This window comes from Haemorhous mexicanus, chromosome Z (genome assembly GCF_027477595.1).
Source record: "Haemorhous mexicanus isolate bHaeMex1 chromosome Z, bHaeMex1.pri, whole genome shotgun sequence".
Lineage (NCBI taxonomy): Eukaryota > Metazoa > Chordata > Aves > Passeriformes > Fringillidae > Haemorhous > Haemorhous mexicanus.
The window spans coordinates 78990098-79010122 of NC_082381.1; the positions used below are offsets into that span (position 1 = coordinate 78990098).

Below are 20025 nucleotides of genomic sequence, written 5' to 3' on the forward strand. Positions count from 1 at the left end.
TACTACAGTATTTCTAGATCAGCAGAAGTTCTCAATTACATTTGGAGCTCTGTGTGTGTGGTGTGTGTGTGTGTGAATATATATATGTGTGTGTGGTGTGTGTGTGTGAATATATATATGTGTGTGTGTGTGTGTGTGTGTGTGTGTGTGTGTATAGTATAAAAAGTTTTCCCTAAATGTAGTATTTTTTATCTATTTTTTTATTTCAGGCTACTGCTTTCTTATGGTTTTTATTGTGGTGAGGTGTCATTGAATTCAGATTTCAACATTCCTTCCTACTCTCCCAGCTTGTCATCATCTTCAAATGCCTGTTGTCTTTCCTCATTCAATTAGTTAATGAAAATGCTGAAGAGAGCCTGGCTTTGGAGCCCTGTAGAACCATATTTGAAAAGTCTGTTCATTTTGACATTGAACCACTAAGAAACACTTTATTACAGTTTTTAGGTTGGTTGAACACTAACCTTGTAATTATTTCACCTAAACTGTATTTATATTTGCTAAAAGAATGCTTTGCAGGATCATGTAAAAATGCATTACAGCAGCCAGCTCCTTATTTCATTAAGCCATGTTCCCTTGTCAGAAAAGGTTATTAGACTCAAATGAATTATTTCTTCTAGATGGGTCCATGTGGGCTTTTCTTTTGCTTTATCATCTTCATTAGTGTTTGCCATTTTGATCTTGATTATTTAATAGTTTGGTTTTTATCTTCTTCTGAAGTGTGCTTGGGTGAAGCATTCCATTAGAACACTGATAGGTCTTTTTATTTTCCTAGAGATAAATTGGAAGATATTCTTATCCAATCCTCTGGGACTTTTCCAATCTATTATAAGAATTGATTCTCAACAGTTCAAAGATTATTGTATAAACACTTGAATGAATGTAGAGATAAGGTTAATACATTTGGTTTCACAGAACTGATAAAATCAGTTTGAAGATAATTAATGCATCTAACTTTGTTATTCTTTAATAATTTAGCAGTCTTTTGCTACTCTCATTCAAGCTGTTGTTTCTTGCTAAAATAAATTTTATGGGAAGTGTGGCACATTGAACTTCGATTTTTCATATTTGAAGAAGTTATGAAAAAGAGAATTTATGGAGTCTCCTTATTTGGAGATATTCTGAAGCCATCTGGACATGGTTCTGGGAAATTGCCTTTAGGTGGCCCTACCTGAGCCAAGCTCCTTTGCAATTTCAACCATTCCATGGTTCTGTTAATAAAGTCAGCTATTCTCTTTCACATTAAATAAAAGTTACCTATGTTACATACACACCTTGAGTCTGATGTTTACAGAACCTCTTTGTTCATTACTTTTAATTAATTTTCAGTCTAAAGTTTTCTGACTTTATTTTTGCTCTTTCTGTTTGCCCATCCTTAGTAAAACTTTGAATCTGTTTCTTGATGACATCTCTCCAAGGCATTGGTATTTCAAGACCACTGCACCTACCCTGACAAATATCTTGCTGTGCTCTTTTTTAGTAGCTGTCAATATTTTGACGTTGCTTTGCTCTGTAGGAGATGTCCATACTAGTGAATAAATAGTGCCAAGAGCAGTGATAGTCACTGAGGTGGAAAGGTGTGACATGTCCCATAAGAGGGCTGACACTTGTCCCCTCAAGGGAGAGCACTATTTTGAGTAGGGCAGAACAGTGCCCATTTCCACCACTGCTTGTCTGTAAATTTTACTTCTTTCCTGCTACTTCCCTGGGCCATTCTGGGCTGTCACTGTTCCCTTCCTAAGAGCTTTCTGGGTAGCAAAGATACTCCATTACCAGCAGCAGATCATCTCATTCTAATACTGGTCACATCATTCTTCTGTTGGTCATGTTAAGTCACCTGCACTTTCTCCCTCTGTGACCGACATCTGCTGTGCCAAGAGGAAATTTCAGTTCTCAAATGACAAAGGGAAAAGCAGTAGGTCTTCAGAAACTTATTTAGCATCAAACAACAGTCAAGAAAGCTCAGCCTTTATTCTGAAACCATTTGAAAAATCATGCCTTTCTCTCTTGACCCTGTGCCTGCATGTAACAGGGTTTGAAAAAAATCCTGCTGTTTCACCTTCCTCACACAAGAACATAAGTCTTCCTCAGTGTGATCTGTGCAGCATCATCTGTGGAGCCACCTTTGCTCTTCTCACATGTGCTCAGAAAGGGCTTTAGTCAAAGACTTAAGCATCCCTTCATTGTAGTCTGGGTGTTGTCAGGCTGGTGTAGCAAAGCTGGGGAAGGCATCAAGTCATCAGAAAGCAAGGCAAGGGGAGTCTGACCTCTCAGTCAGAAAAATTGCCTTGGATGGGTGTGTCACTAGGCCAAGCAGAGCAGTGGTGTGCAGTTTCCTTTAACAGGACCTTTGTGGCCACTTGGACACACATCCCAGGGATCGCCATGAGATCAAACATCTCCAGTGTTGATTTTTTTCCCTGCCTTAGCTTCAGCTAAAGTTTCCTTATTTTTCCAAGGACACTTATTCAGAATTCTATATTTAACTTCCCACTGCCATGCAGGGAGTTCAAACCACACAATAGCATTTGCTCTCTTCATCGTTTTGCCGACTTAATCCAAGATTATTTAAACTGTTTCTCTGCTAGCTACAGGCTGCTTAGTGTGTGTTGAATTTGGGTCTACATGTATAGCTCACTGAACCACCCTTTCTAAGGCAGAAAATGGAAAATGGGTGTCTCCAACCACTTTTAAACCCCTCCTGTTTCAGAATACAATGACAGTGTTTGGGATTTTTTTGTGAGGAGTGTGCTCTCTTGGGATATGGGCTGGAATAATCAATATTCTCTTTCCTCAGACACAGAAATCCTCCCAGATGTTGAAAACACTCAGCTGCTTTCTGAAATAATGATTTAGAGAAACATTTTCCTGTACAGTTTTCCTAAGATTCTCACATATTTATTTAAGATTGTCAGCATCATGCATTCAATTAGCTGATTCTGTCACCAGCAGTACTAGGGGTAGAGAGGGAGCATGCTGAAAATTGGATGCAATTGCATTTTACTTTGGATCCCCAAAGATAACAGAAGAAAACAGTGGAACAGCTGGTACAGATTTAGAATGTCTTGGTATACAGGAGTTTGCCAAAGAAAAGAAGTGCATAATATAAATCAGGATTGGCATTGTACTAAGAAACCAAAAAAAACCCTCCTTCAGAATATTAAGTAAAATTCAGGTGAATTTCATATCTTCTTTTGGGTATCTCTGATAACATATCTAAAATGGCTTTAGATATTTATATTTAGATTCCAGGATTGTTTCCAGAATGAAGTACTAATGTTGAGTTTGCCCCTGGGCTTTCTCCTTGCCCTTGTGCAGTGCTCTACGACCTGTGGAATGGGGGCTTTCTGGAGACATGTGGAGTGCAGCAGCAGGAACACATCTCACTGTCAGGGCATGAAAAAGCCTGATCCTGCAAGGAGATGTTATCTCCGCCCATGTGCTAGCTGGAACACAGGAAATTGGAGCAAGGTAACTTCATTCAGAGCTGTGTATGAACAGTATGCTTGCAAATTTCAGTGGGTATGAAACTCTAAATATTGCATTTTTAGAGCAATTATTTACTCAGTGAATGCATACATGATTCCCAGTTGACCACTCAGCACTAATTCACTAATTTCCTGACCAAGTTATATCTGGGAACACATCTGCTGTGAATTTTGTTCTTCCTGTGGTGGGTTGTGCTCATTAACTCCTGCATCTAGAGCCAAAGCAGGACTCACTGCTCGTGTTCTATGGAGCTGACAGGGCAAAGCTGTACACAGTTGCTTGTGGCATCTTTTTAATCTCTGCCTCCAGGGACATATAATAATTTTAAGAAGCAGTGGGAGTGTGGGAAAGGGAGTTGTCGTGTCCTACTCACCCTTGTCACCATGTACTGTCTCTTGACTTGGTCTGTTCCCCATTCACATATCCTCTAAGTCTGCTCTGTGCAGGATTCTGTTTGGTCCTACTTTCGGACTCATGGCCTATTCAGGGGACAGAAGAGTGTCCAGGGTGCTAAGTGGAACCCAAAGAATTGTGCTTGAGTCCCATTTTGATATTTTAGGCTGTGTGAAGAGCACCTGGAAGGACTTAGGTGACTTCTTGAAGCTTATTACATTTTGTCTTCATGCAGTCTGAAAATTGAGTTTCAAACCACGGTTATTTTTCAAGACTAAAAGGAGATAAAGTACAAAATTTTGTTAAATATTATTGATTTAATAAGGAAAAAGGCAGGTGTCTCAAACTTAGGCAGTATAGATCATTTCTGTGGACAATGTTGTTGCCATTGGGCTAGAGGGCAGATTGATACAAATAAAAGGTTATAGTTACAAAGCCTGTGTTATTATTGAGCTCTTAGACATAAAATTGATTTGTACAGGAATTACATGCCTCTTTAGAAAGTTCAGGAAAGGCCAAGGCTTTACATAACTACATTTAAACCTTTGAAATTAATTTTAAGAGATACATAGACATCCTGCCCTCCCAGCTGCAGTAGGGCAATTTCACCTTCACTTTTTCTTCATAAATGTCATTGCTCTTGCAACTAGTGAATGATGGCCGTGTCACAAAAAATAGCTACCAATCAGGTTTAATGATAAAATATAACAGGAAGCAAATTTTTTAAAATGTCAGACCAGTTATGAAACAAGTTTGAGGCAAGGGGCTTCTCCTATCAGATTTGTGTTACCCTCCATTTTTTCCATCAAGTGAACTATACAGACCTAATTAAAGTTTCATATATTAAAAATGGTTAAATTTTGCTTGCTTTACAAGTGCCAGTTGTTTTTTGTTACTCATTTCAAATATTTTCAAGACATGTTGTCACAGCAAGATGTCTGGGTTCCCTGCTAGTGCAGTAGAGCTTTTTCTGTTTTCTACTCATATTAATATTTCCCCTCCCCTAAAAGAAAGGTGCCTCAGACTAAATCTTAGAGTCTGTGTTTAATGCCAGATATAATTTACATATGTCTTGAGACTGTTGTACTCAGCTTCTAATGGAGTCACTTCTGTCCACTGTTTCTATCCAGAGAGACAGAAACCTTGCTTAACTAAAGGATGCTTCCTTTTACTAAAGGAAAACAGCATCAGTTGCTATTGCATCATAGTGGTAAAGCTGAAAGGTAATCTGAGAAGCTTTCCGTGGTGCAGCTGGAATTGGCTTTAATTCTGCTTGAAGACAAAATGTGTATTTTTCCTTATCCCTGGGCTAGCAAATTCAGTTCTTCATCAAGAGCAGGAAAGGTGCTGAATGTTGGTGCCTGGAGACAGGACCTGGTGAGGCTGCATGAGGTTTGGAAGAAGCTCTGGCTAGAAAAAGGAGACTGGAAGAGTTCACTTAGCTCCTCAGCAGAGCTCTAATCTGGGCAGTGATTCACAGGCTGTGAGTGAGGCTCAGGGTGCCTCTCTCTTCCCTCCCAGCTTGTCAAACTGAGGCTGCTTTTGGGGTATGAACTGTCCTGGTGCCATGGAGGTGCAAGGAAACTGAGGGTGGGAACTGCTCCTTGCTTGCTGCCTCTCTCTGAAGCAGCTAAGCAACTGACAATATCCCTGCATACAGAATCCATATTTTGTATTTATTGCATTATGACTCTTTCACTATGACATTTTTGGATATAGCTGGCAAGATTTTCCAATTAAATATGTATCCATATTATTAATGGCCATAGCAGTGTAGCAGGGGAAGTACTTTCATGGCGTGTTCCGGGCTGCTGTGAGGAAAGCCACAGCATTTAACCCTCAGGACAGGTTGGTGTTACAGTAACCTGGAAATTCCTTCTGTTCAGGATGCTCAAAGCTCAGGCTGTCCTCGTGCTCTGTGACTGAGGAAGGTACAACCCCTCAGTGGGGCTCATCATGTGGAGGTGTGCCCTGTTTGTTTTGTGTACAGTGCTCTGTGAACTGCAGCGGAGGCTTCAAGACCCGAGATGTTCACTGCGTTGATGTTGGGGAAAAGCGGCTGCTCAGGCCTTTCCATTGCCAATTACTCGGCTATAAACCACAGCTCAACACTAGTTGTAACACAGAACCTTGCTTGCAATGGCATGTGGAGCCCTGGAGTGAGGTACTGTTCCTTAAAAGAAGCTTTGTGAGTCAGCAGTCTGCTTTCAGGTAACAGCGGCTGGTGGATCCCGTGCTGTCAGGTAAAATTGTGCTCCAAGGAAGACATGCAGCTGGTGAGTTCTTGTGCATGGCTAGCTACAGCAAAAATTAGCACAGCTGTTCATAAGGCTTCACAAAACCATTCTTACAGCTGGAGCTTTAAATTACCATGTCCTGAAGGGGAGAAGCAGATGGTCTGGAAGAAAATTGGCTGTAGCTATCCTATTGGATCAGTAAATGTAGTTAATTTAGATGAATCCTTTTTGCTGCTGTTTTAATCTTGCCTTCTCATTATGGCAAATTTAGAATGTTCTTACACTTTGGACTGAAATTTTATGGAGCAAAGGCTTATACCAGACATAAGTCTGACTTTAGGGTCCCTTTGTGATGCAAATCTGTGCCAAGCAACTCAGAGGCAGCCAGGCATGTATTTATGTCAGCTAAAGCATGTGGCCTGATTATATTTTAGAATTAAACCCCACTGAAAGCAGCTCTGGGGAATATGTCACAATGTTTGCAGCCCTGTGGACCTAATGCTTTGGGATTTTAAGAGAGGTGATCACATTTTACAGAGCACTAACAAATCACACCTGGAGGAGACCAGGATGCTGTCAGAGCAATCAGCAGGGGAAGAAAAAATAAAAATAACAGAATGATTTCATTTGTTTGCCACTTAAAATACTTCATAAAAACACTAGTCCAACCCTGAAAGTTGTCCTCATGCTAAGGACACTGAATAGAAATGGATTGAAAAGGCTCATTTATCAGATATCAGATAAATTGTTCTGTCCATAGGGGTGCAATTCCTTGTAGGACAGTAACAATGCATTATTGAAAGTGTATTTGATAACTTATTTCATATCAGAGTATAAAATACATTGTGTATTTCAAGCAGACTTAGTGAAAAATAGTAAAAAAAATCAGTGAATAAGTAACTCTAGAATGTGGACAGAAGAATGTTTAAAATAACCTGGGTCTCTATCTTTGTATGACACTTTTACTGCCAAAGAGCTCAGTTGTTGTATGGATTGAATTTTAATGTCCCCAACCACCTCCTGAGAAATGAGACGCTGCATCTTATGAACTTGTTGTGTCTTCAGTCAATGTTACAGATTAATCCTCTAATTCTTGTTAGAGATGCTACTGGTGTTGGTGATGTTGATGAGCAGTTCTGTATTGCCTGTTCTGTGTAGCCACTTCTGCTCTGCCCTTTAGTCCTCGCAGTAGTATGTGCCAGGAGCAGCTTTTCCCCATATAGCAGCTTCTTTTCAGTCTCCTTCCAAGCACATAGAATAAGTGTCTCAGTGCAGAGCTTTTTTTCATGTCTGCACTTTGGGACTTGATGCGCAAACAAGCCCCATCTTTCTAAACCCATGGGCCTGTGACCCTGGGTCCTTGTTATCTGTGGCCCCACATTTCTAAATGAACGTGTCCAACTATCTTTGTGGTCTGTTTGTGGTTTCTCATCCTTTCCCACCCCTGACTGTGCCCCTCTCCTGCCAGTGTTCGAGGACGTGTGGTGGTGGCCAGCAGCAGCGGCGCGTCTCCTGCCCACGGGAAGGGCACTGCGACTGGGCCAAGAGACCTGCTGCCGTGGCATCGTGTAACAAGCCGCCTTGCACTCAGTGGGTACACCAGGCCTGGAGCCCGGTAGGAGTCCCTTTATTTCTGGTTTATTTTTGTTGCGAGTTGGCCATATTTGGTCATGCTATCCACTTGTCTCTGAACCTCAGCACGTGTGGCAAGTGTAGTTTCTTATGTACAGCTGAAGCTGCAAGAGAAGAACTTCTGAAAACATTACTGAACATTTCATAGCCAGCCTGTGTCCGTTCCTTCAGGTGACAGATAATGTAGCTTCTGTTTTTTATTGCTTTATTAGATGTCATTGGAAGTCTGGGATCTTTTATCTTGTCTAAGAACAAAAGGGTTTTTTTACCATTAACATTCTGTTAATATTCTTCCACTGCGTGTTTGAAATTTTTCACTGTTAGAGGTTATTGGAGGGGATCAGGTGATCCTCAAAACGACTTTGGGGAATATTGTACTTGCCCGTACAAAGAGAAATTCTGGATTTTGATCAATAGCCTCCTGCATAGTACCTAGAAATACCTGTGGCAAGTACAGTACCTTATGCACGGCTGAAGCTGCAAGAGAAGAACTTCTGAAAACATTACTGAACATTTCATAGCCAGCCTGTATCTGTTCCTTCAGGTGACAGATAATGTAGCTTCTATTTTTTGTTGCTTTATTAGATGTCATTGGAAGTCTGGGATCTTTTATCTTGTCTAAGAACAAAGGAGTTTTACTATTAACATTCTTCCTGTGTACATTTAAAATTTTCCACTGTTAGAGGCTATTGGACAGGACCGGATAATCCTCAAAACAAATTCCTTTGGGGAATTTGTTTACTTGCCCACACACAAAGAGAAATCTGAATTATTACCAATAGCCTCCTACTTAGTACCTGGAAATCTTATTGGGAAATATGAGGTATATCTTTGGGGAACCTTCCATTATCTGCTATACATACATATCTATTTCTAAACAGACTTATCTGTAAAGGAACTAGTACATCTAATAAATCTTTCCCTCCAGTTTCCTTAATAAACATTGCATACATTACAAGTACTCCTCACAGCATAATGGAATATTGAAGGAATGCTAAAAGAAGGAGCCACAGATCAGGAAACATTGGAGTCTCATTTAATGCAGAAAATTCAATGAGTTAGTTTTAACACAAAGCCATTAGACAAGATTTGACTATAAAGTAATATAGAGTCAGTGTAACACTTAAATATGGAAGTGAAGCACATAAAATAAGTAGCAGAGTACCAAACATGATAGCAACTATTTTACTTATTTATTAATCCCATATTGATGTATTAATTAATAATTTTACTCTATAAAAATATTTTAAATGTCAATATAAAGTTGTTGCTAGAATACCTAAGATCTTTCAGTCTGCCTCATGCCAGTACTATTGTGCTTCAGGTACAAAGATACACATTAGAAAGGGGATAATTTGTGGAAAAATTACAGAGGTTCCACTCCTGTCTTCATCTCTTGTGCTTTGTTAGCTGACATTCTCTATCTGCTGAATTCTTTATCTCATTTATCTGCTGGCACTATTTATCTGTAGAGAAAAAAAAAATGTAAACCTAACTGGGATTCTCAGACGCTCTGGGAAGTCACGAGAATTAAGTACATTTGCAGAATGGTACAGGAAAAAAAAAATGGAAAAAATGTTTTATGGTCTTCTGTGTGCAGTTAGAACATAAGCTGGCAGTTCTTTTGTGGTCATAAAGAAAGGGTAACCTCTGTTTAAAAGCCAGGAAAGAAACAAAACCTTGTTGGGCTTTTTATAAAAATCTTAGCTTGGTCATTTACAGACCCAAATTGCAATTGGTTATTCATGTTTAACTTACATAGTCAGAAAACACAGGAAGCAAAAACTGTCCCAATTTGTACAAATTTGGTTTATAAGTTTCTTCTATTGTATGACTGACATTGCAAGTCATCCTTTTCCTCTGTAGAAAACAGTCCTTTCCCCCTATTTACACATTCCAAGATGCTGTATTTACCCTTTACTGGATCCTGCCAAATGTGGCCAAAATGCACCACGGTGATGTCTGGATGGAGCATACAGTACAGAGTACTGTAATGGTATTGCTTCTGGATCACAAGGCAGTTTTAGCTTCCTGTCACATCACAGCTCAAATATTGCCATATTTCCGTGTAAAAAAACTGACGCATGTTAAAATTACTCTTTCAGTGTGCTGTTTCTTGTGGAGGGGGCATTCAGCAAAGAACTGTGAAATGCATGAATACAGAAACTAATGAAACTGAAGATGACAGTATGTGCCTGGATAAAGCCAAGCCCACAAAATACCAGAAATGCAATCTGCAAGAGTGCAGGAAAAATACAGGTATAGTAATACACATGCATGAAACAGTTTTCTCCATTTCTGCTGAGATTCTACAAAACCTGGGAGCTGACTCAATCTATCAATTTCTTTTGAGTAGCATGGGCTCAGTAATTACAGGTCACCCTGGCCTGCTACTGCTTAGTTGTTCTGTTGGCAGAACCACAGTGTTGTCTCTTCCAGCACTTCTGGCCTTATGTTGCCATGATGGGGAGCTTGCATCCCTAATTTATGATGACACAAATAAATTAGTAGGTCTGATTGTATTGGCCTGTTTCAGGTAATTCAGGGTGCAGTGAGCACTGTGGGAGGACACACAGTAAGTCCAAACAGTTGTCATTTCTTAAGATAGATCCTTCTATGGAAGCTGTAAATTCTGGACTGGGAGTACAAGCAAGCAAAATCTTACAGACACTGTAAAAAAATCAGTTTCCTACAAGGTGAGACTGTCCAAAATCAAGAGGTGAAGAGAAGTGCTTTTGTAGTCAGGGTGTCCTGTACCTCTGTCCTTCAAAGGTCCAGGAGCCCAGCTGTGTACATGGTTAATAGGCCAAAAAAAGAGGCAGCAGGGAAAGGGGGAAGCTAACAGAAGGAATAACATTTTTATGAGCAGTCTGTGTACTGCTACATCCAGGAGTTACCCTCAGATAAGAACAGCAACATCTCACAGCCCTTCAGAAAAACTTCCAAAAGCCTTTTGGAAGATTATCTTCCCCATTAGTCCGTGTTAAGGGTCTGATTTGACAGTGAGACAATGGTTTGAATCTGGAGGGAAGTGTGGATCTGACATGCTCTTGAGAGTGATGCATCACTCCTGCTGCTGTTCACAGAATTTTAGCACATGTTTTGCCCTGGGGTGGATTGCTCTGCTTATTTCCTGTCCCTCTCGTGTTCAGAGAGACAAACTCAGATAAATACTGCCTACACACAATAGTAATAGTTACTTCTGTGAATAAAAGTTCAAGTGGCCCATAAAACATTATAAATGCTCCACTGGATAAGCACTGGTCCATGCAGCTCACCCTTCTGTCTCCAACAATTAGAAAGTGCTGCTTAGCAGGAATGCAGGAGTTTGGTGCTTTCCTGAGATTCATTTCCATGATAGTCCTTCAGCATTTCCAACCGAGGTATGTTAGGACTATTAAAAGTTCTCCATGTAGTGCCTTTTTATTTAAACTTTCATTAACATGTTGCAACTCTTTTTGATGCGGTGGTGCTGTCTGCTTCCACACTCTCCTGTGGCAGCAAGTTCACAGAATCATGGAATCAAGGCTGGAAGAGACCCTGAAGACTATCCAGTCCAACCATCCACCCAGCAGTGCCACTGTAACTCCTGAACCATAAAAAACATCATCCAGTGTCAGATCCAGACACCTCTTCAACACCTCCAGGGAGAGTGACTCCACCAACCTCTCTGAGCAGCCTGTTCAATGCCTGACCACCCTAACAGTGAAAAAAATGTTTTCCAAAGCTAATCTGAACCTCCCCTGTCTCAGCCTGAAGCTATTTCCTCTTGTCCTCTCACTGTGGCTGTGGCAAGAGAAGCTGACCCCCACCTCACTGCAGCCTCCTCTCAGGTAGCTGTACAGGCCTGTAGTCCCCTGGATCATCCTTCTGACCCTCTCATAGATGGGCATTACATTTGCTGATTTCCAGTCAGGTGGAATTTCTCCAGTCAGCCAGGACTACTGGTAGGAGATTGAGAGTGGTTTGGCAAATTCTCTCACCAGTTTCCTCTTTACTCTGGGGTAGGTCCCATCTGGGCCCATAGACTTGTGAGTGTCTTAATTGGCAAAGCATGTCCATAACCATCTCCTCCTGGATTATGGAAGCTTCTTTCTGCTTCCCATCTCTGATTTCCAGCTCTGGGGGCTGGATATCCTGAGGACACCCATTCTAGAGGTTCACAGCCTGGTGTGAAAAAAACTGCTTTCATCTGTTTTAATCTACCTGTATACAAGTTTTCATTGAATTTCCCCCATTGCAGTGTTGAGGGATTTGCTGGACAACAGCCCTACCAATATACCATCTTCCTTCTTTTGCACACTCTGTCTTCTCACAGCTGAGGACCTGCATTTTCTAATATCTGGTTAAATCTGGCCCATCTCAGTCCATTGGAGCTACCACAGACCTATCACCATGGTGGTACAGACAGCAGCAGTCCCTGCCATATTCTAATGCTGCAGGAATCAAAGGATAGCCAAGCTGAACATGCAGTTGCATTGTCTGCACTCTCCTGCCTGCCCTGCCTGGCTGTGCAGCACCCTGCCAGCACGTGCTTGTCTTAGGGGCAGTTGCAAGAATGCAAAAGTACCAAATTCAAATCATTGTTGGCAGGCTTTCTCTGGCAGTCCTTATCAGCAGAAGAGTCGAAGTGGAAAACATAGATCAGCTGTGTCTGCCACGAGAGTAAAGTCTCACTGAACAGTCATGAGTGCTGTGTTTTCCACAACAGAAGATCGTGTGTTCACTAAAAGATCCTAGAATTTCAGTGGGAGGTCAAGCTGACCCATAATACAAGGGAAGAGAAAGCCACCATAAAAAAGACCCCTAATAGACATGACCATCTGGCATAAAGTAGGTCAAAATTCTAGAAATTCAGGGAGTGTGTCAGCAAAGTACAGCTAATTTTTGTCATCTTCTTCACTACAGGGCTGCCCTGCAGCAAAGACCAGCTGTCAGTTCACTTCTGCCAGAGGCTGAAAGGCATTGGCAAGTGCTTGCTGCCATCAATACAGACTCAGTGCTGCTACACGTGTAGTCAGCCCCGAATTCGCAGCAAAGCAAGACATGGGGATCAGCGAGGCTTCAAACAAAATTACACAAAATCTAGGAGAAAACCACCTCAAAACTAAGAAAACAACAACCAAGCAGCTTGGCACTAGCTGTTTTATTCTTGAACAGAGCTTCTGTTTACAAGTTTTGCATTGCTTATTTTTTTCTGAACCATACAGCATAAATGGAAATCTGTGATGAAAACTGGGAAAGCACATCACCTAGGATTATCAGTCATAATTTACTGCCTCCATTTTTTTCTCTGTAATAGTCCAAAATTTATAATGTAATTTTCAGTGTACCAGTGGCTAGTACTTAGGCATGCATAGACACTAGAAACAGGCTTGCAAGAATTTTCTAATTTTTTTGTAATGAATGTTTAACTTGTTCTTCCATCTCTTTTCCAAAACCCACTTGAAACACCAGCACTGCTTACTCAAGAGTGCTTAGTGAAGGTGGCCCTTGGGGCAAAAAAAACATACTTGTGCCATGGGTCAGTTCTCTTTATGCTCTCTTGCCTTTCTTTTTTAGGAATCAAGGTGAAGTGGCAGTATTTCTCTAAATTCATTGCTTACTTGATAAACTTAAAAGCAGAGTTTTGTAATATCTGATTATGATAGGCAGGATGAATTGAAACTTGTTCTTTTCAGGAGAAAAAAAATCTTTGCTTAGTACTTGACTGAACCTCTAAAGGATACCTCAGCCATAACGTGTTCTTGACAGTTTTCTTCTACAAATGTCTTGCTGTAACCTGAAAAGCCCATAAAATGTGGGATGTTAAGTTCCCAAATATATTTTAAGCAGCATTTCTTGGTACCACAAAAACCAAGACATTTGCATCTACCACCTTTAGGTTGGAAAAGATCTTTAAGATCAACAATTCCGTCCTCTAACCCAGTGCTGCCAAGTCCACCACTAAACCACGGCCCTAAGTGCCATATCTACATGTCTTTTTTACACATTTAGGGGAAAACCCAGCAATATCTTTTAGACAGTTTTATACATTCCATCTGATAGAATAATTTCAGTATAAAGAAAAATTTGGTTTTGCAGATCTTTTGCTAGACAGGCAGTAACATTCTTATGTATCATCTGTAGTTCCTCTCCATTTAAAATTAACTGTCCAAGGCCATTTGAGATTAGATAAGGCAACCAGCTCAAGACTGTTGCCAGTCTCTATAGCTGCAGGTATTCAGGCACAAATGATGCATGTCAGCAGCGCATAAAAAGCTGTCAGGAAATTGATGGAGCATAAAGGTTGTTCTGCAGCAAAAATTTAACCTCAGAACTTACCCTTTGGAAAAGGTGGTGTTCTCTCTCTCTTGACTTCTCACTTCCACCAGTTTTATGTTAATGGTCAGCTTCAATTAGTTCAAGAGTGTTACAGCTGCTGAACAGAGGAGCCAGGAACCTTCACTGTAATGGTTTCCACTCTTTACAGCATGAAGAGTAAAGGAGTCACATAGTGAGAAAGCAAAAGAGTTCTAAGCTGATACAGGTAAGGACAATTGGAAGTTGAGTATTTTGTATTTAAAAACTGTAATCTTTCTGTTCTTTGACAAATTAAAAAGAAGGAAAGAGCAGTGAGCTGTCCCAACTAAACAGTTTTGTTATTTTCATGTTAACTTATGTGATGGAATTCAGCTTTACAGACTTAAACCTTTCCTGCAGCTTCAAATGTGGCATGCAGGCATTTCAGCTGGAAATTACCCTTACTACGTTTTGAAATCAATTTTACACCATCAGCATAAAGGCCAGCTAGGAACTGGAAACTCTGTAGTTCACACAGATGTTCAGTGATAGAGCAGTCATGCCATCCAGTATCTCCTGGTAGAGCATAAGCCCACATTCACAAGTGCCCTCTACCACCTCACTCACAGCAGACTTTTCCCACAGTGTAAATCCATAATCATAGTGGAGCTGAGGGCTCTTGGGACAGCAATCTGAGGCCCAGAGTAGTATCTGCACACCTCGGGCCTCAGGCATGAGGGCACCTCTAGTCAAGTTGCATATCTGTTTTGCTAGTGAAGAAAATGCTAAAACAAACTTCAGGGAACCAAGACCAGACCTTTTGAACAAAGCTGGGCATTTTGAAAAGAGCTGGACAAGAGCGGATATTTAGATTCCTTTGGAATTCGGTAGGATTTAGACACCTTGGTTCTTCTGGCTTTTTCGAAAATCTCAGATTTGCACCCTACTTACCTTACCATTTCAGATAGTAGTACAGGGAAATGCACATTTTATGCAGTATATGATGAGACACATAGTCATAAATCCAAGTGTCACTGTGATTACAGAACTATGAATAACTAGCTTTTTTTCTAGACAGACCTTTATGAAAGTTAATAGAAGTATTTCAGCCTGGCTATGATATATTAACCTAGTGATGGCCACGAGTCTAATTGTCATTTTTCAAAGGTTTGTGTCCTTTGACTAAGGACTTTCTTCTTCACTTGAAGTCTCTGGGAGTTCAAAATGTGCAGCATGGTAAAGTTGGATTTATTAACTTCTGTGATGGCAATATAACCCCAGTTTTAGGTGCTGATTAAACAAAATCCACTGTTAAAAGTGTGGTGCTAGGGTAACAGACATGGGGATGACTTGCAATGGTGCATGTGTGTGCATGCACACACTCTTACAATAATATATGTCTGTGGTGTTGCTGGCCAATGCCAGACATGATGCTTTTTAAGTTTCACAGTTTGCTTCTCTCCTTCTGGGGACCCTTTGAGCAATAGAAGTTTGGGCAGTTCTCACTCCTCTGGACACAGGAGTATTGAATCATGTGCAGGAGCAGAGGTGTCGTGCCTGATTCAGGAAGGATTTGGGCAGGGCTCAGGCTCAGGCTGTGTGGTGTAGAGCAGTTCCTGACAGCCAAACAACCTGGACTGGTGGGCACTGCAGATGCTCCTCACATTCTCCATTCTGGAGAATTTGGGTGGGACAAAGTTCCAGATTAGATTACTCTCTGCACAGAGATACCTGCATAACATTTTATCCAAACAGGTCAGCAGAAGGAGGCCACCAGGTGTTAGAGCTAATGAGAAAGGAGCTGACTGTATGGATGTGGTGCAGGTTGGAGGAAAATGCCTACAGGAGTTTTCCTTTCCAGTGCTCCTTAGGGCTAGTATGGAGTTAAACCATTTCTGCCTACATTGTTTTCTTCAGGGAGCTGTTATTTCATTTGAAATGAATAAAAAGTGAATAAATTATATTATGGATATTAGTCAGAATAATCATTCTACCCAGGGAAACGCAGTCATTACTTTTTCTCAGCTTAAAACTTTAGGAAAAATACTGTGACAACATGAACTGTTTTAACAGAGCAGTGCCACTGCTATTACGGCACAACTGTTCTTAAGTAAAGGTGGATTTATGATCTGAACCCAGATGGTCGTTAGTCTCAAAACTGAATTGAATACTAAGTGCAGAAGTGTATTATCATGTTATTATTGTATTAGCTCGAGACACATCAGCTTCAACAGACTGCTCAGGAAAAAATGTGTATTTGTCACATTCACAGCTTGTTCTAACATTTCAAACTTTAAAAAGCAAACTATGATGACATATTTGTTTCAAGCTTCAATAAATTGCATTGCATATGTTTGATGTCTCTGGTATTTTGTGTTTCCAGTGCAAGAAGATTTGTGCAATGGAATTTCCAGGGGTGGGGGGGGAAAAAGCATTAAAAATATTTTTTATATGTCAGGGGTCCCCATCACTGAGTTGTTTTGGTGATTGATACTCCATCATAAAAAAAGATCATTACAATGGGTGAGGGGAAAAAGTAGAAGAATATGGTGCTAAGTAAAATAGGCACTAAAAGGATTCATTGCTTTCTATGAAATAAAGGAAATCTTACCACTTCTAGTGGTTAAGCAGATATGTCTTAATTTTTTGGCAGCAAGTGAGAGTGTCTGTTGTGTCTATTGAAGAATTGTATATAATATTACCATGCCCTGTGCCCCCCACCCTGAATCTTCTCAACACTCAAGTTTTGCCAGTCCTGCTGGTGCTTGTGCCCAGAAACCTGGCCAGACCAGCCCTGATCCGTGCTGTGCTGCCAAGGAGCACAGTCAGGCTGGGGCAGAGAGCGCCACCACTTCTCACTCTGTCCCCAACTCCACCCGTGCGTCCGAGCGTGCGCTCAGCCTCACAACACCCTGTGGCAGTCGCAGGAAGTTGCTCCTTCTTACCTCAGAAAGTCCAGCCCACGGGGGCAGCACCCTGCACAGGTGCTCAGAGGGAGAGGGTTGGATCATCTGAGGAGTGAGTGGAAGCTCCCTCTGCTTTGCCAAGTCCCATTCCTGGATGAGCCAGGGCTCAGCACAGCCTGGCGAGCCGATCCCGTGGTGGCTGCACTGCGTGGCACAGCTTGCAGCACCCCCTTGGCTCAGCCCAGCAGCCTGTCACAAATGGATGTGGGGGTTTAGATAAGTCCTTGCCTTTTGCCCTGGCCTCTGGCAGCAGACAGTAGCTTTTTTGTGGTGGCCAGCACCCCAAAACCCACTCTCATTTGTGAGTTCTTTAATAATGGCTGATTTGGTCTATTATAGAATGGATTATTTATTTAATAGACATAAAGCTAACAGACATTAGACTTAAATGAACTAATCCTACACAGGAATTAGCACAAAAAGAGACTCCTAGTAAGTAAATACAGCTGAGGTTAAAGGTACCTATTAAGGTTACAGCTAGTGAAGAAATAATACAGCTTGGGATTCAATGTGTCTTACTTACCATCCAGTTGTTGGTGGGACTCAGGTGGAGATCCTTTCCCTCAATCCTCAGGGAAGTAACCGTGTGTCCAAACTCTGGGGAGAGGTCTCTCACACTTTCAGGGTGTGTGTGTAGAGGCCTTCTGCTACTGTGATATCTTGTGTGTCTTTCATAGTTTGTACAGGGTCTCTTAGTCAAGAATATTCTTTTATCTCTTCCCACATCAGCTCTCCATACTAAGATGTTGATTCTTAGCTGAGGCCTGAGCCCTTTTGGTGTCAGATGCCCCTTGCTGAGCCTTTCAGGCCAGGTTATCTCTATGCACCAGCTCTCTGTGGTGAGGGGGTTGGTGCATAAAGAGATAACCTGGCCTGAAAGGCTCAGCAGGCTCAGGTGCAGGCGTCCTGCCACAAGCACCCACCAAAGGAACTGCCTGTTGGCTTCCAACATCAGCTCAAAATTAAACCAGCATGGTGACAAGATGAGGTAAGAGAAGGGGATTCCAGGTGGGGTGTTCCAGACAGAGGTACTTGATGCAGCAGAACTGATAGTTTAATTTTGTGGATATAGAAATGCAATATGTTGCAGACTTAAGAGGGAGAAATTTCAGCCTTGCTGAATGTCCTGTCCTTGTATTCAGAGGATATTCAATTCCTATCCTTGTATTCATGTATTCTCATGTTCCCTGGAGAACAGGAGTTGGTGCCAGACACCTCTGTCTTCCTTGGATTGGCTGGTCTGACTGTGTTTCAAAATGGTGATTAACAAGAAACATGGTTTATTGCTGCTGCCCAGCACAGCAGCCTCCCTAGCTCTTACTCCATCAGTAGAATATGGGGAGCTCACATGAGGTGAGCTCATTTCTGCCATTACTTATTTCTACCACTGACTGATCCAGCTGCAGAGTGCGGAGGTTCAGGGACATCACGCCATAACCAATGTGATCCAGTGAAGCCAAATTTACTATCCCTAAAAAGACTATATTTATAATAAGTTTCTACTGTCCACACATCTCTAGCTGATACATGATTGGTTAATCCTAGCTGTTCACACATCTAAAATTGGATGCTGATTGGATCATCTAATTTTTCACGCGTCTTGCTGTGATTGTCTGGCCCACCCATGACTTCTCTTTTTTCTCACTTTCTCAAGCTTGCTGAAAAATTTTCTGGGTCCTGATGACTCTTTCTTCCTGTATCTTTTCCAAGAATATACTGACCCCATTTCTGAATATGTCCATTATCCATTGTTTGTGAACGTGTCCATTGTCCATTATCCCAAGCAGGCTGGGTTGTGCATTGGCCGAATGTGGCCATTGTCTTGCAAAAACTCCTCAACCTGCAAAAAATCCTTGACACCCAACCTCCTCTTTTGTCTTGGTGAACAAATGCAGATACCTCCAGCACACTCACAGGAACAAAACCTGGGATGTGCCAACAAAGAAGTACAAGTTTCTCTTACAGATGTAGTGGTTACAGCAGTAAGACCCAGGGAATGAAAAATAACCACAGGACCCTCAGAGTGGCCAGTCACAGTCTGTAAGCTCTGTCAGGATTTTTAAAGGAGTCTCTGGAAGCCAAGGAGCTGCTAAATAACCTGGGCACCACTCGGTGCCAACTTGGTATCACAAACTAATGAAAAAGAAAATATCAAGATTCTTGAAAGCTTCTCTTAATTATGCGAATTACCATTATGAGTCATCAAGTTATCATTTGATAGATAAAAGTTAAAGATTTGGGACAGGGGAAAATATTTTCCTGTTGGGATTGGATCTTTTGGAAGGCAGTCTTTTGCTAGATCTCTGGAGTTACCTCTATGTCTGTCATGTTAAAAGCAGGTGAGATGGTCTGGATTCAGTGACTCGGTGTCTTTGACTAGGACCTGAGACATCAGAGAATGAATTGTAGAATCATAGGAAGAAACCTTAAAGATGATTTAGTTTCAACACCCTGCTATGGCCAGGGATACCTTCCACTAGACCAGGTTCTCAAAGCCCCATGCAACCTGGCCTTGAGCACTTCCAGGGATGAGGCACCCACAGCTTCTCTGGGCAACCTGTGACAGGACCTCATCACCCTCACAGGGAAGAATTTCTTCCTAATATCTAATCTCAACCTACTTTTTATCAGTTTGGGGCCATTCTTCCTTGTCCTGTCACTGGATGCTTTTACAAATAATCTCTCTCCATTGTTCTTGATGGCTCCCTTCAGATACTGGAAGGCCACAATTAGGTCACCCCAAATCCCTTTCTTTTCCTGCCTGAACAATTGCAGCTCTCTCAGCCTTTCCTCACAGCAGAGGTGCTCACGCCCTCTGATCGTTCTCAGTGCCCTCCTCTGGGCTGACTCCAGCAGGTCCCTGTCCCTCCTGTGCTGGGAGCCCAGAGCTGGATGCAGTGCTCCAGGTGGGTCTCAGCAGAGCAGAGCAGAGGGGCAGAATCCCCTCCCTGCCCTGCTGCCCACGGGGCTCTGGATGCAGCCCAGGACACGTTTGGCTCTCTGGGCTGGGAGTGCCATGGCAGGGCATG

At 41.7% G+C, this 20025-nt stretch overlaps 1 protein-coding gene across 1 annotated transcript in view; it reads left to right on the forward strand.

Moving 5' to 3' along the window:
• Nucleotides 1-16379, forward strand: part of ADAMTS12 (ADAM metallopeptidase with thrombospondin type 1 motif 12) — a 147680-nt gene extending 131301 nt beyond the window's left edge. The window contains exons 20-24 of the mRNA XM_059874058.1: nucleotides 3316-3468; nucleotides 5870-6043; nucleotides 7585-7731; nucleotides 9854-10007; nucleotides 12657-16379. Coding sequence (XP_059730041.1) covers nucleotides 3316-3468; nucleotides 5870-6043; nucleotides 7585-7731; nucleotides 9854-10007; nucleotides 12657-12859 — 831 coding nt within the window. The 3' untranslated portion in view covers nucleotides 12860-16379. The remainder of the gene's footprint in view (nucleotides 1-3315; nucleotides 3469-5869; nucleotides 6044-7584; nucleotides 7732-9853; nucleotides 10008-12656) is intronic.
• Nucleotides 16380-20025: the final 3646 nt, after the last annotated feature.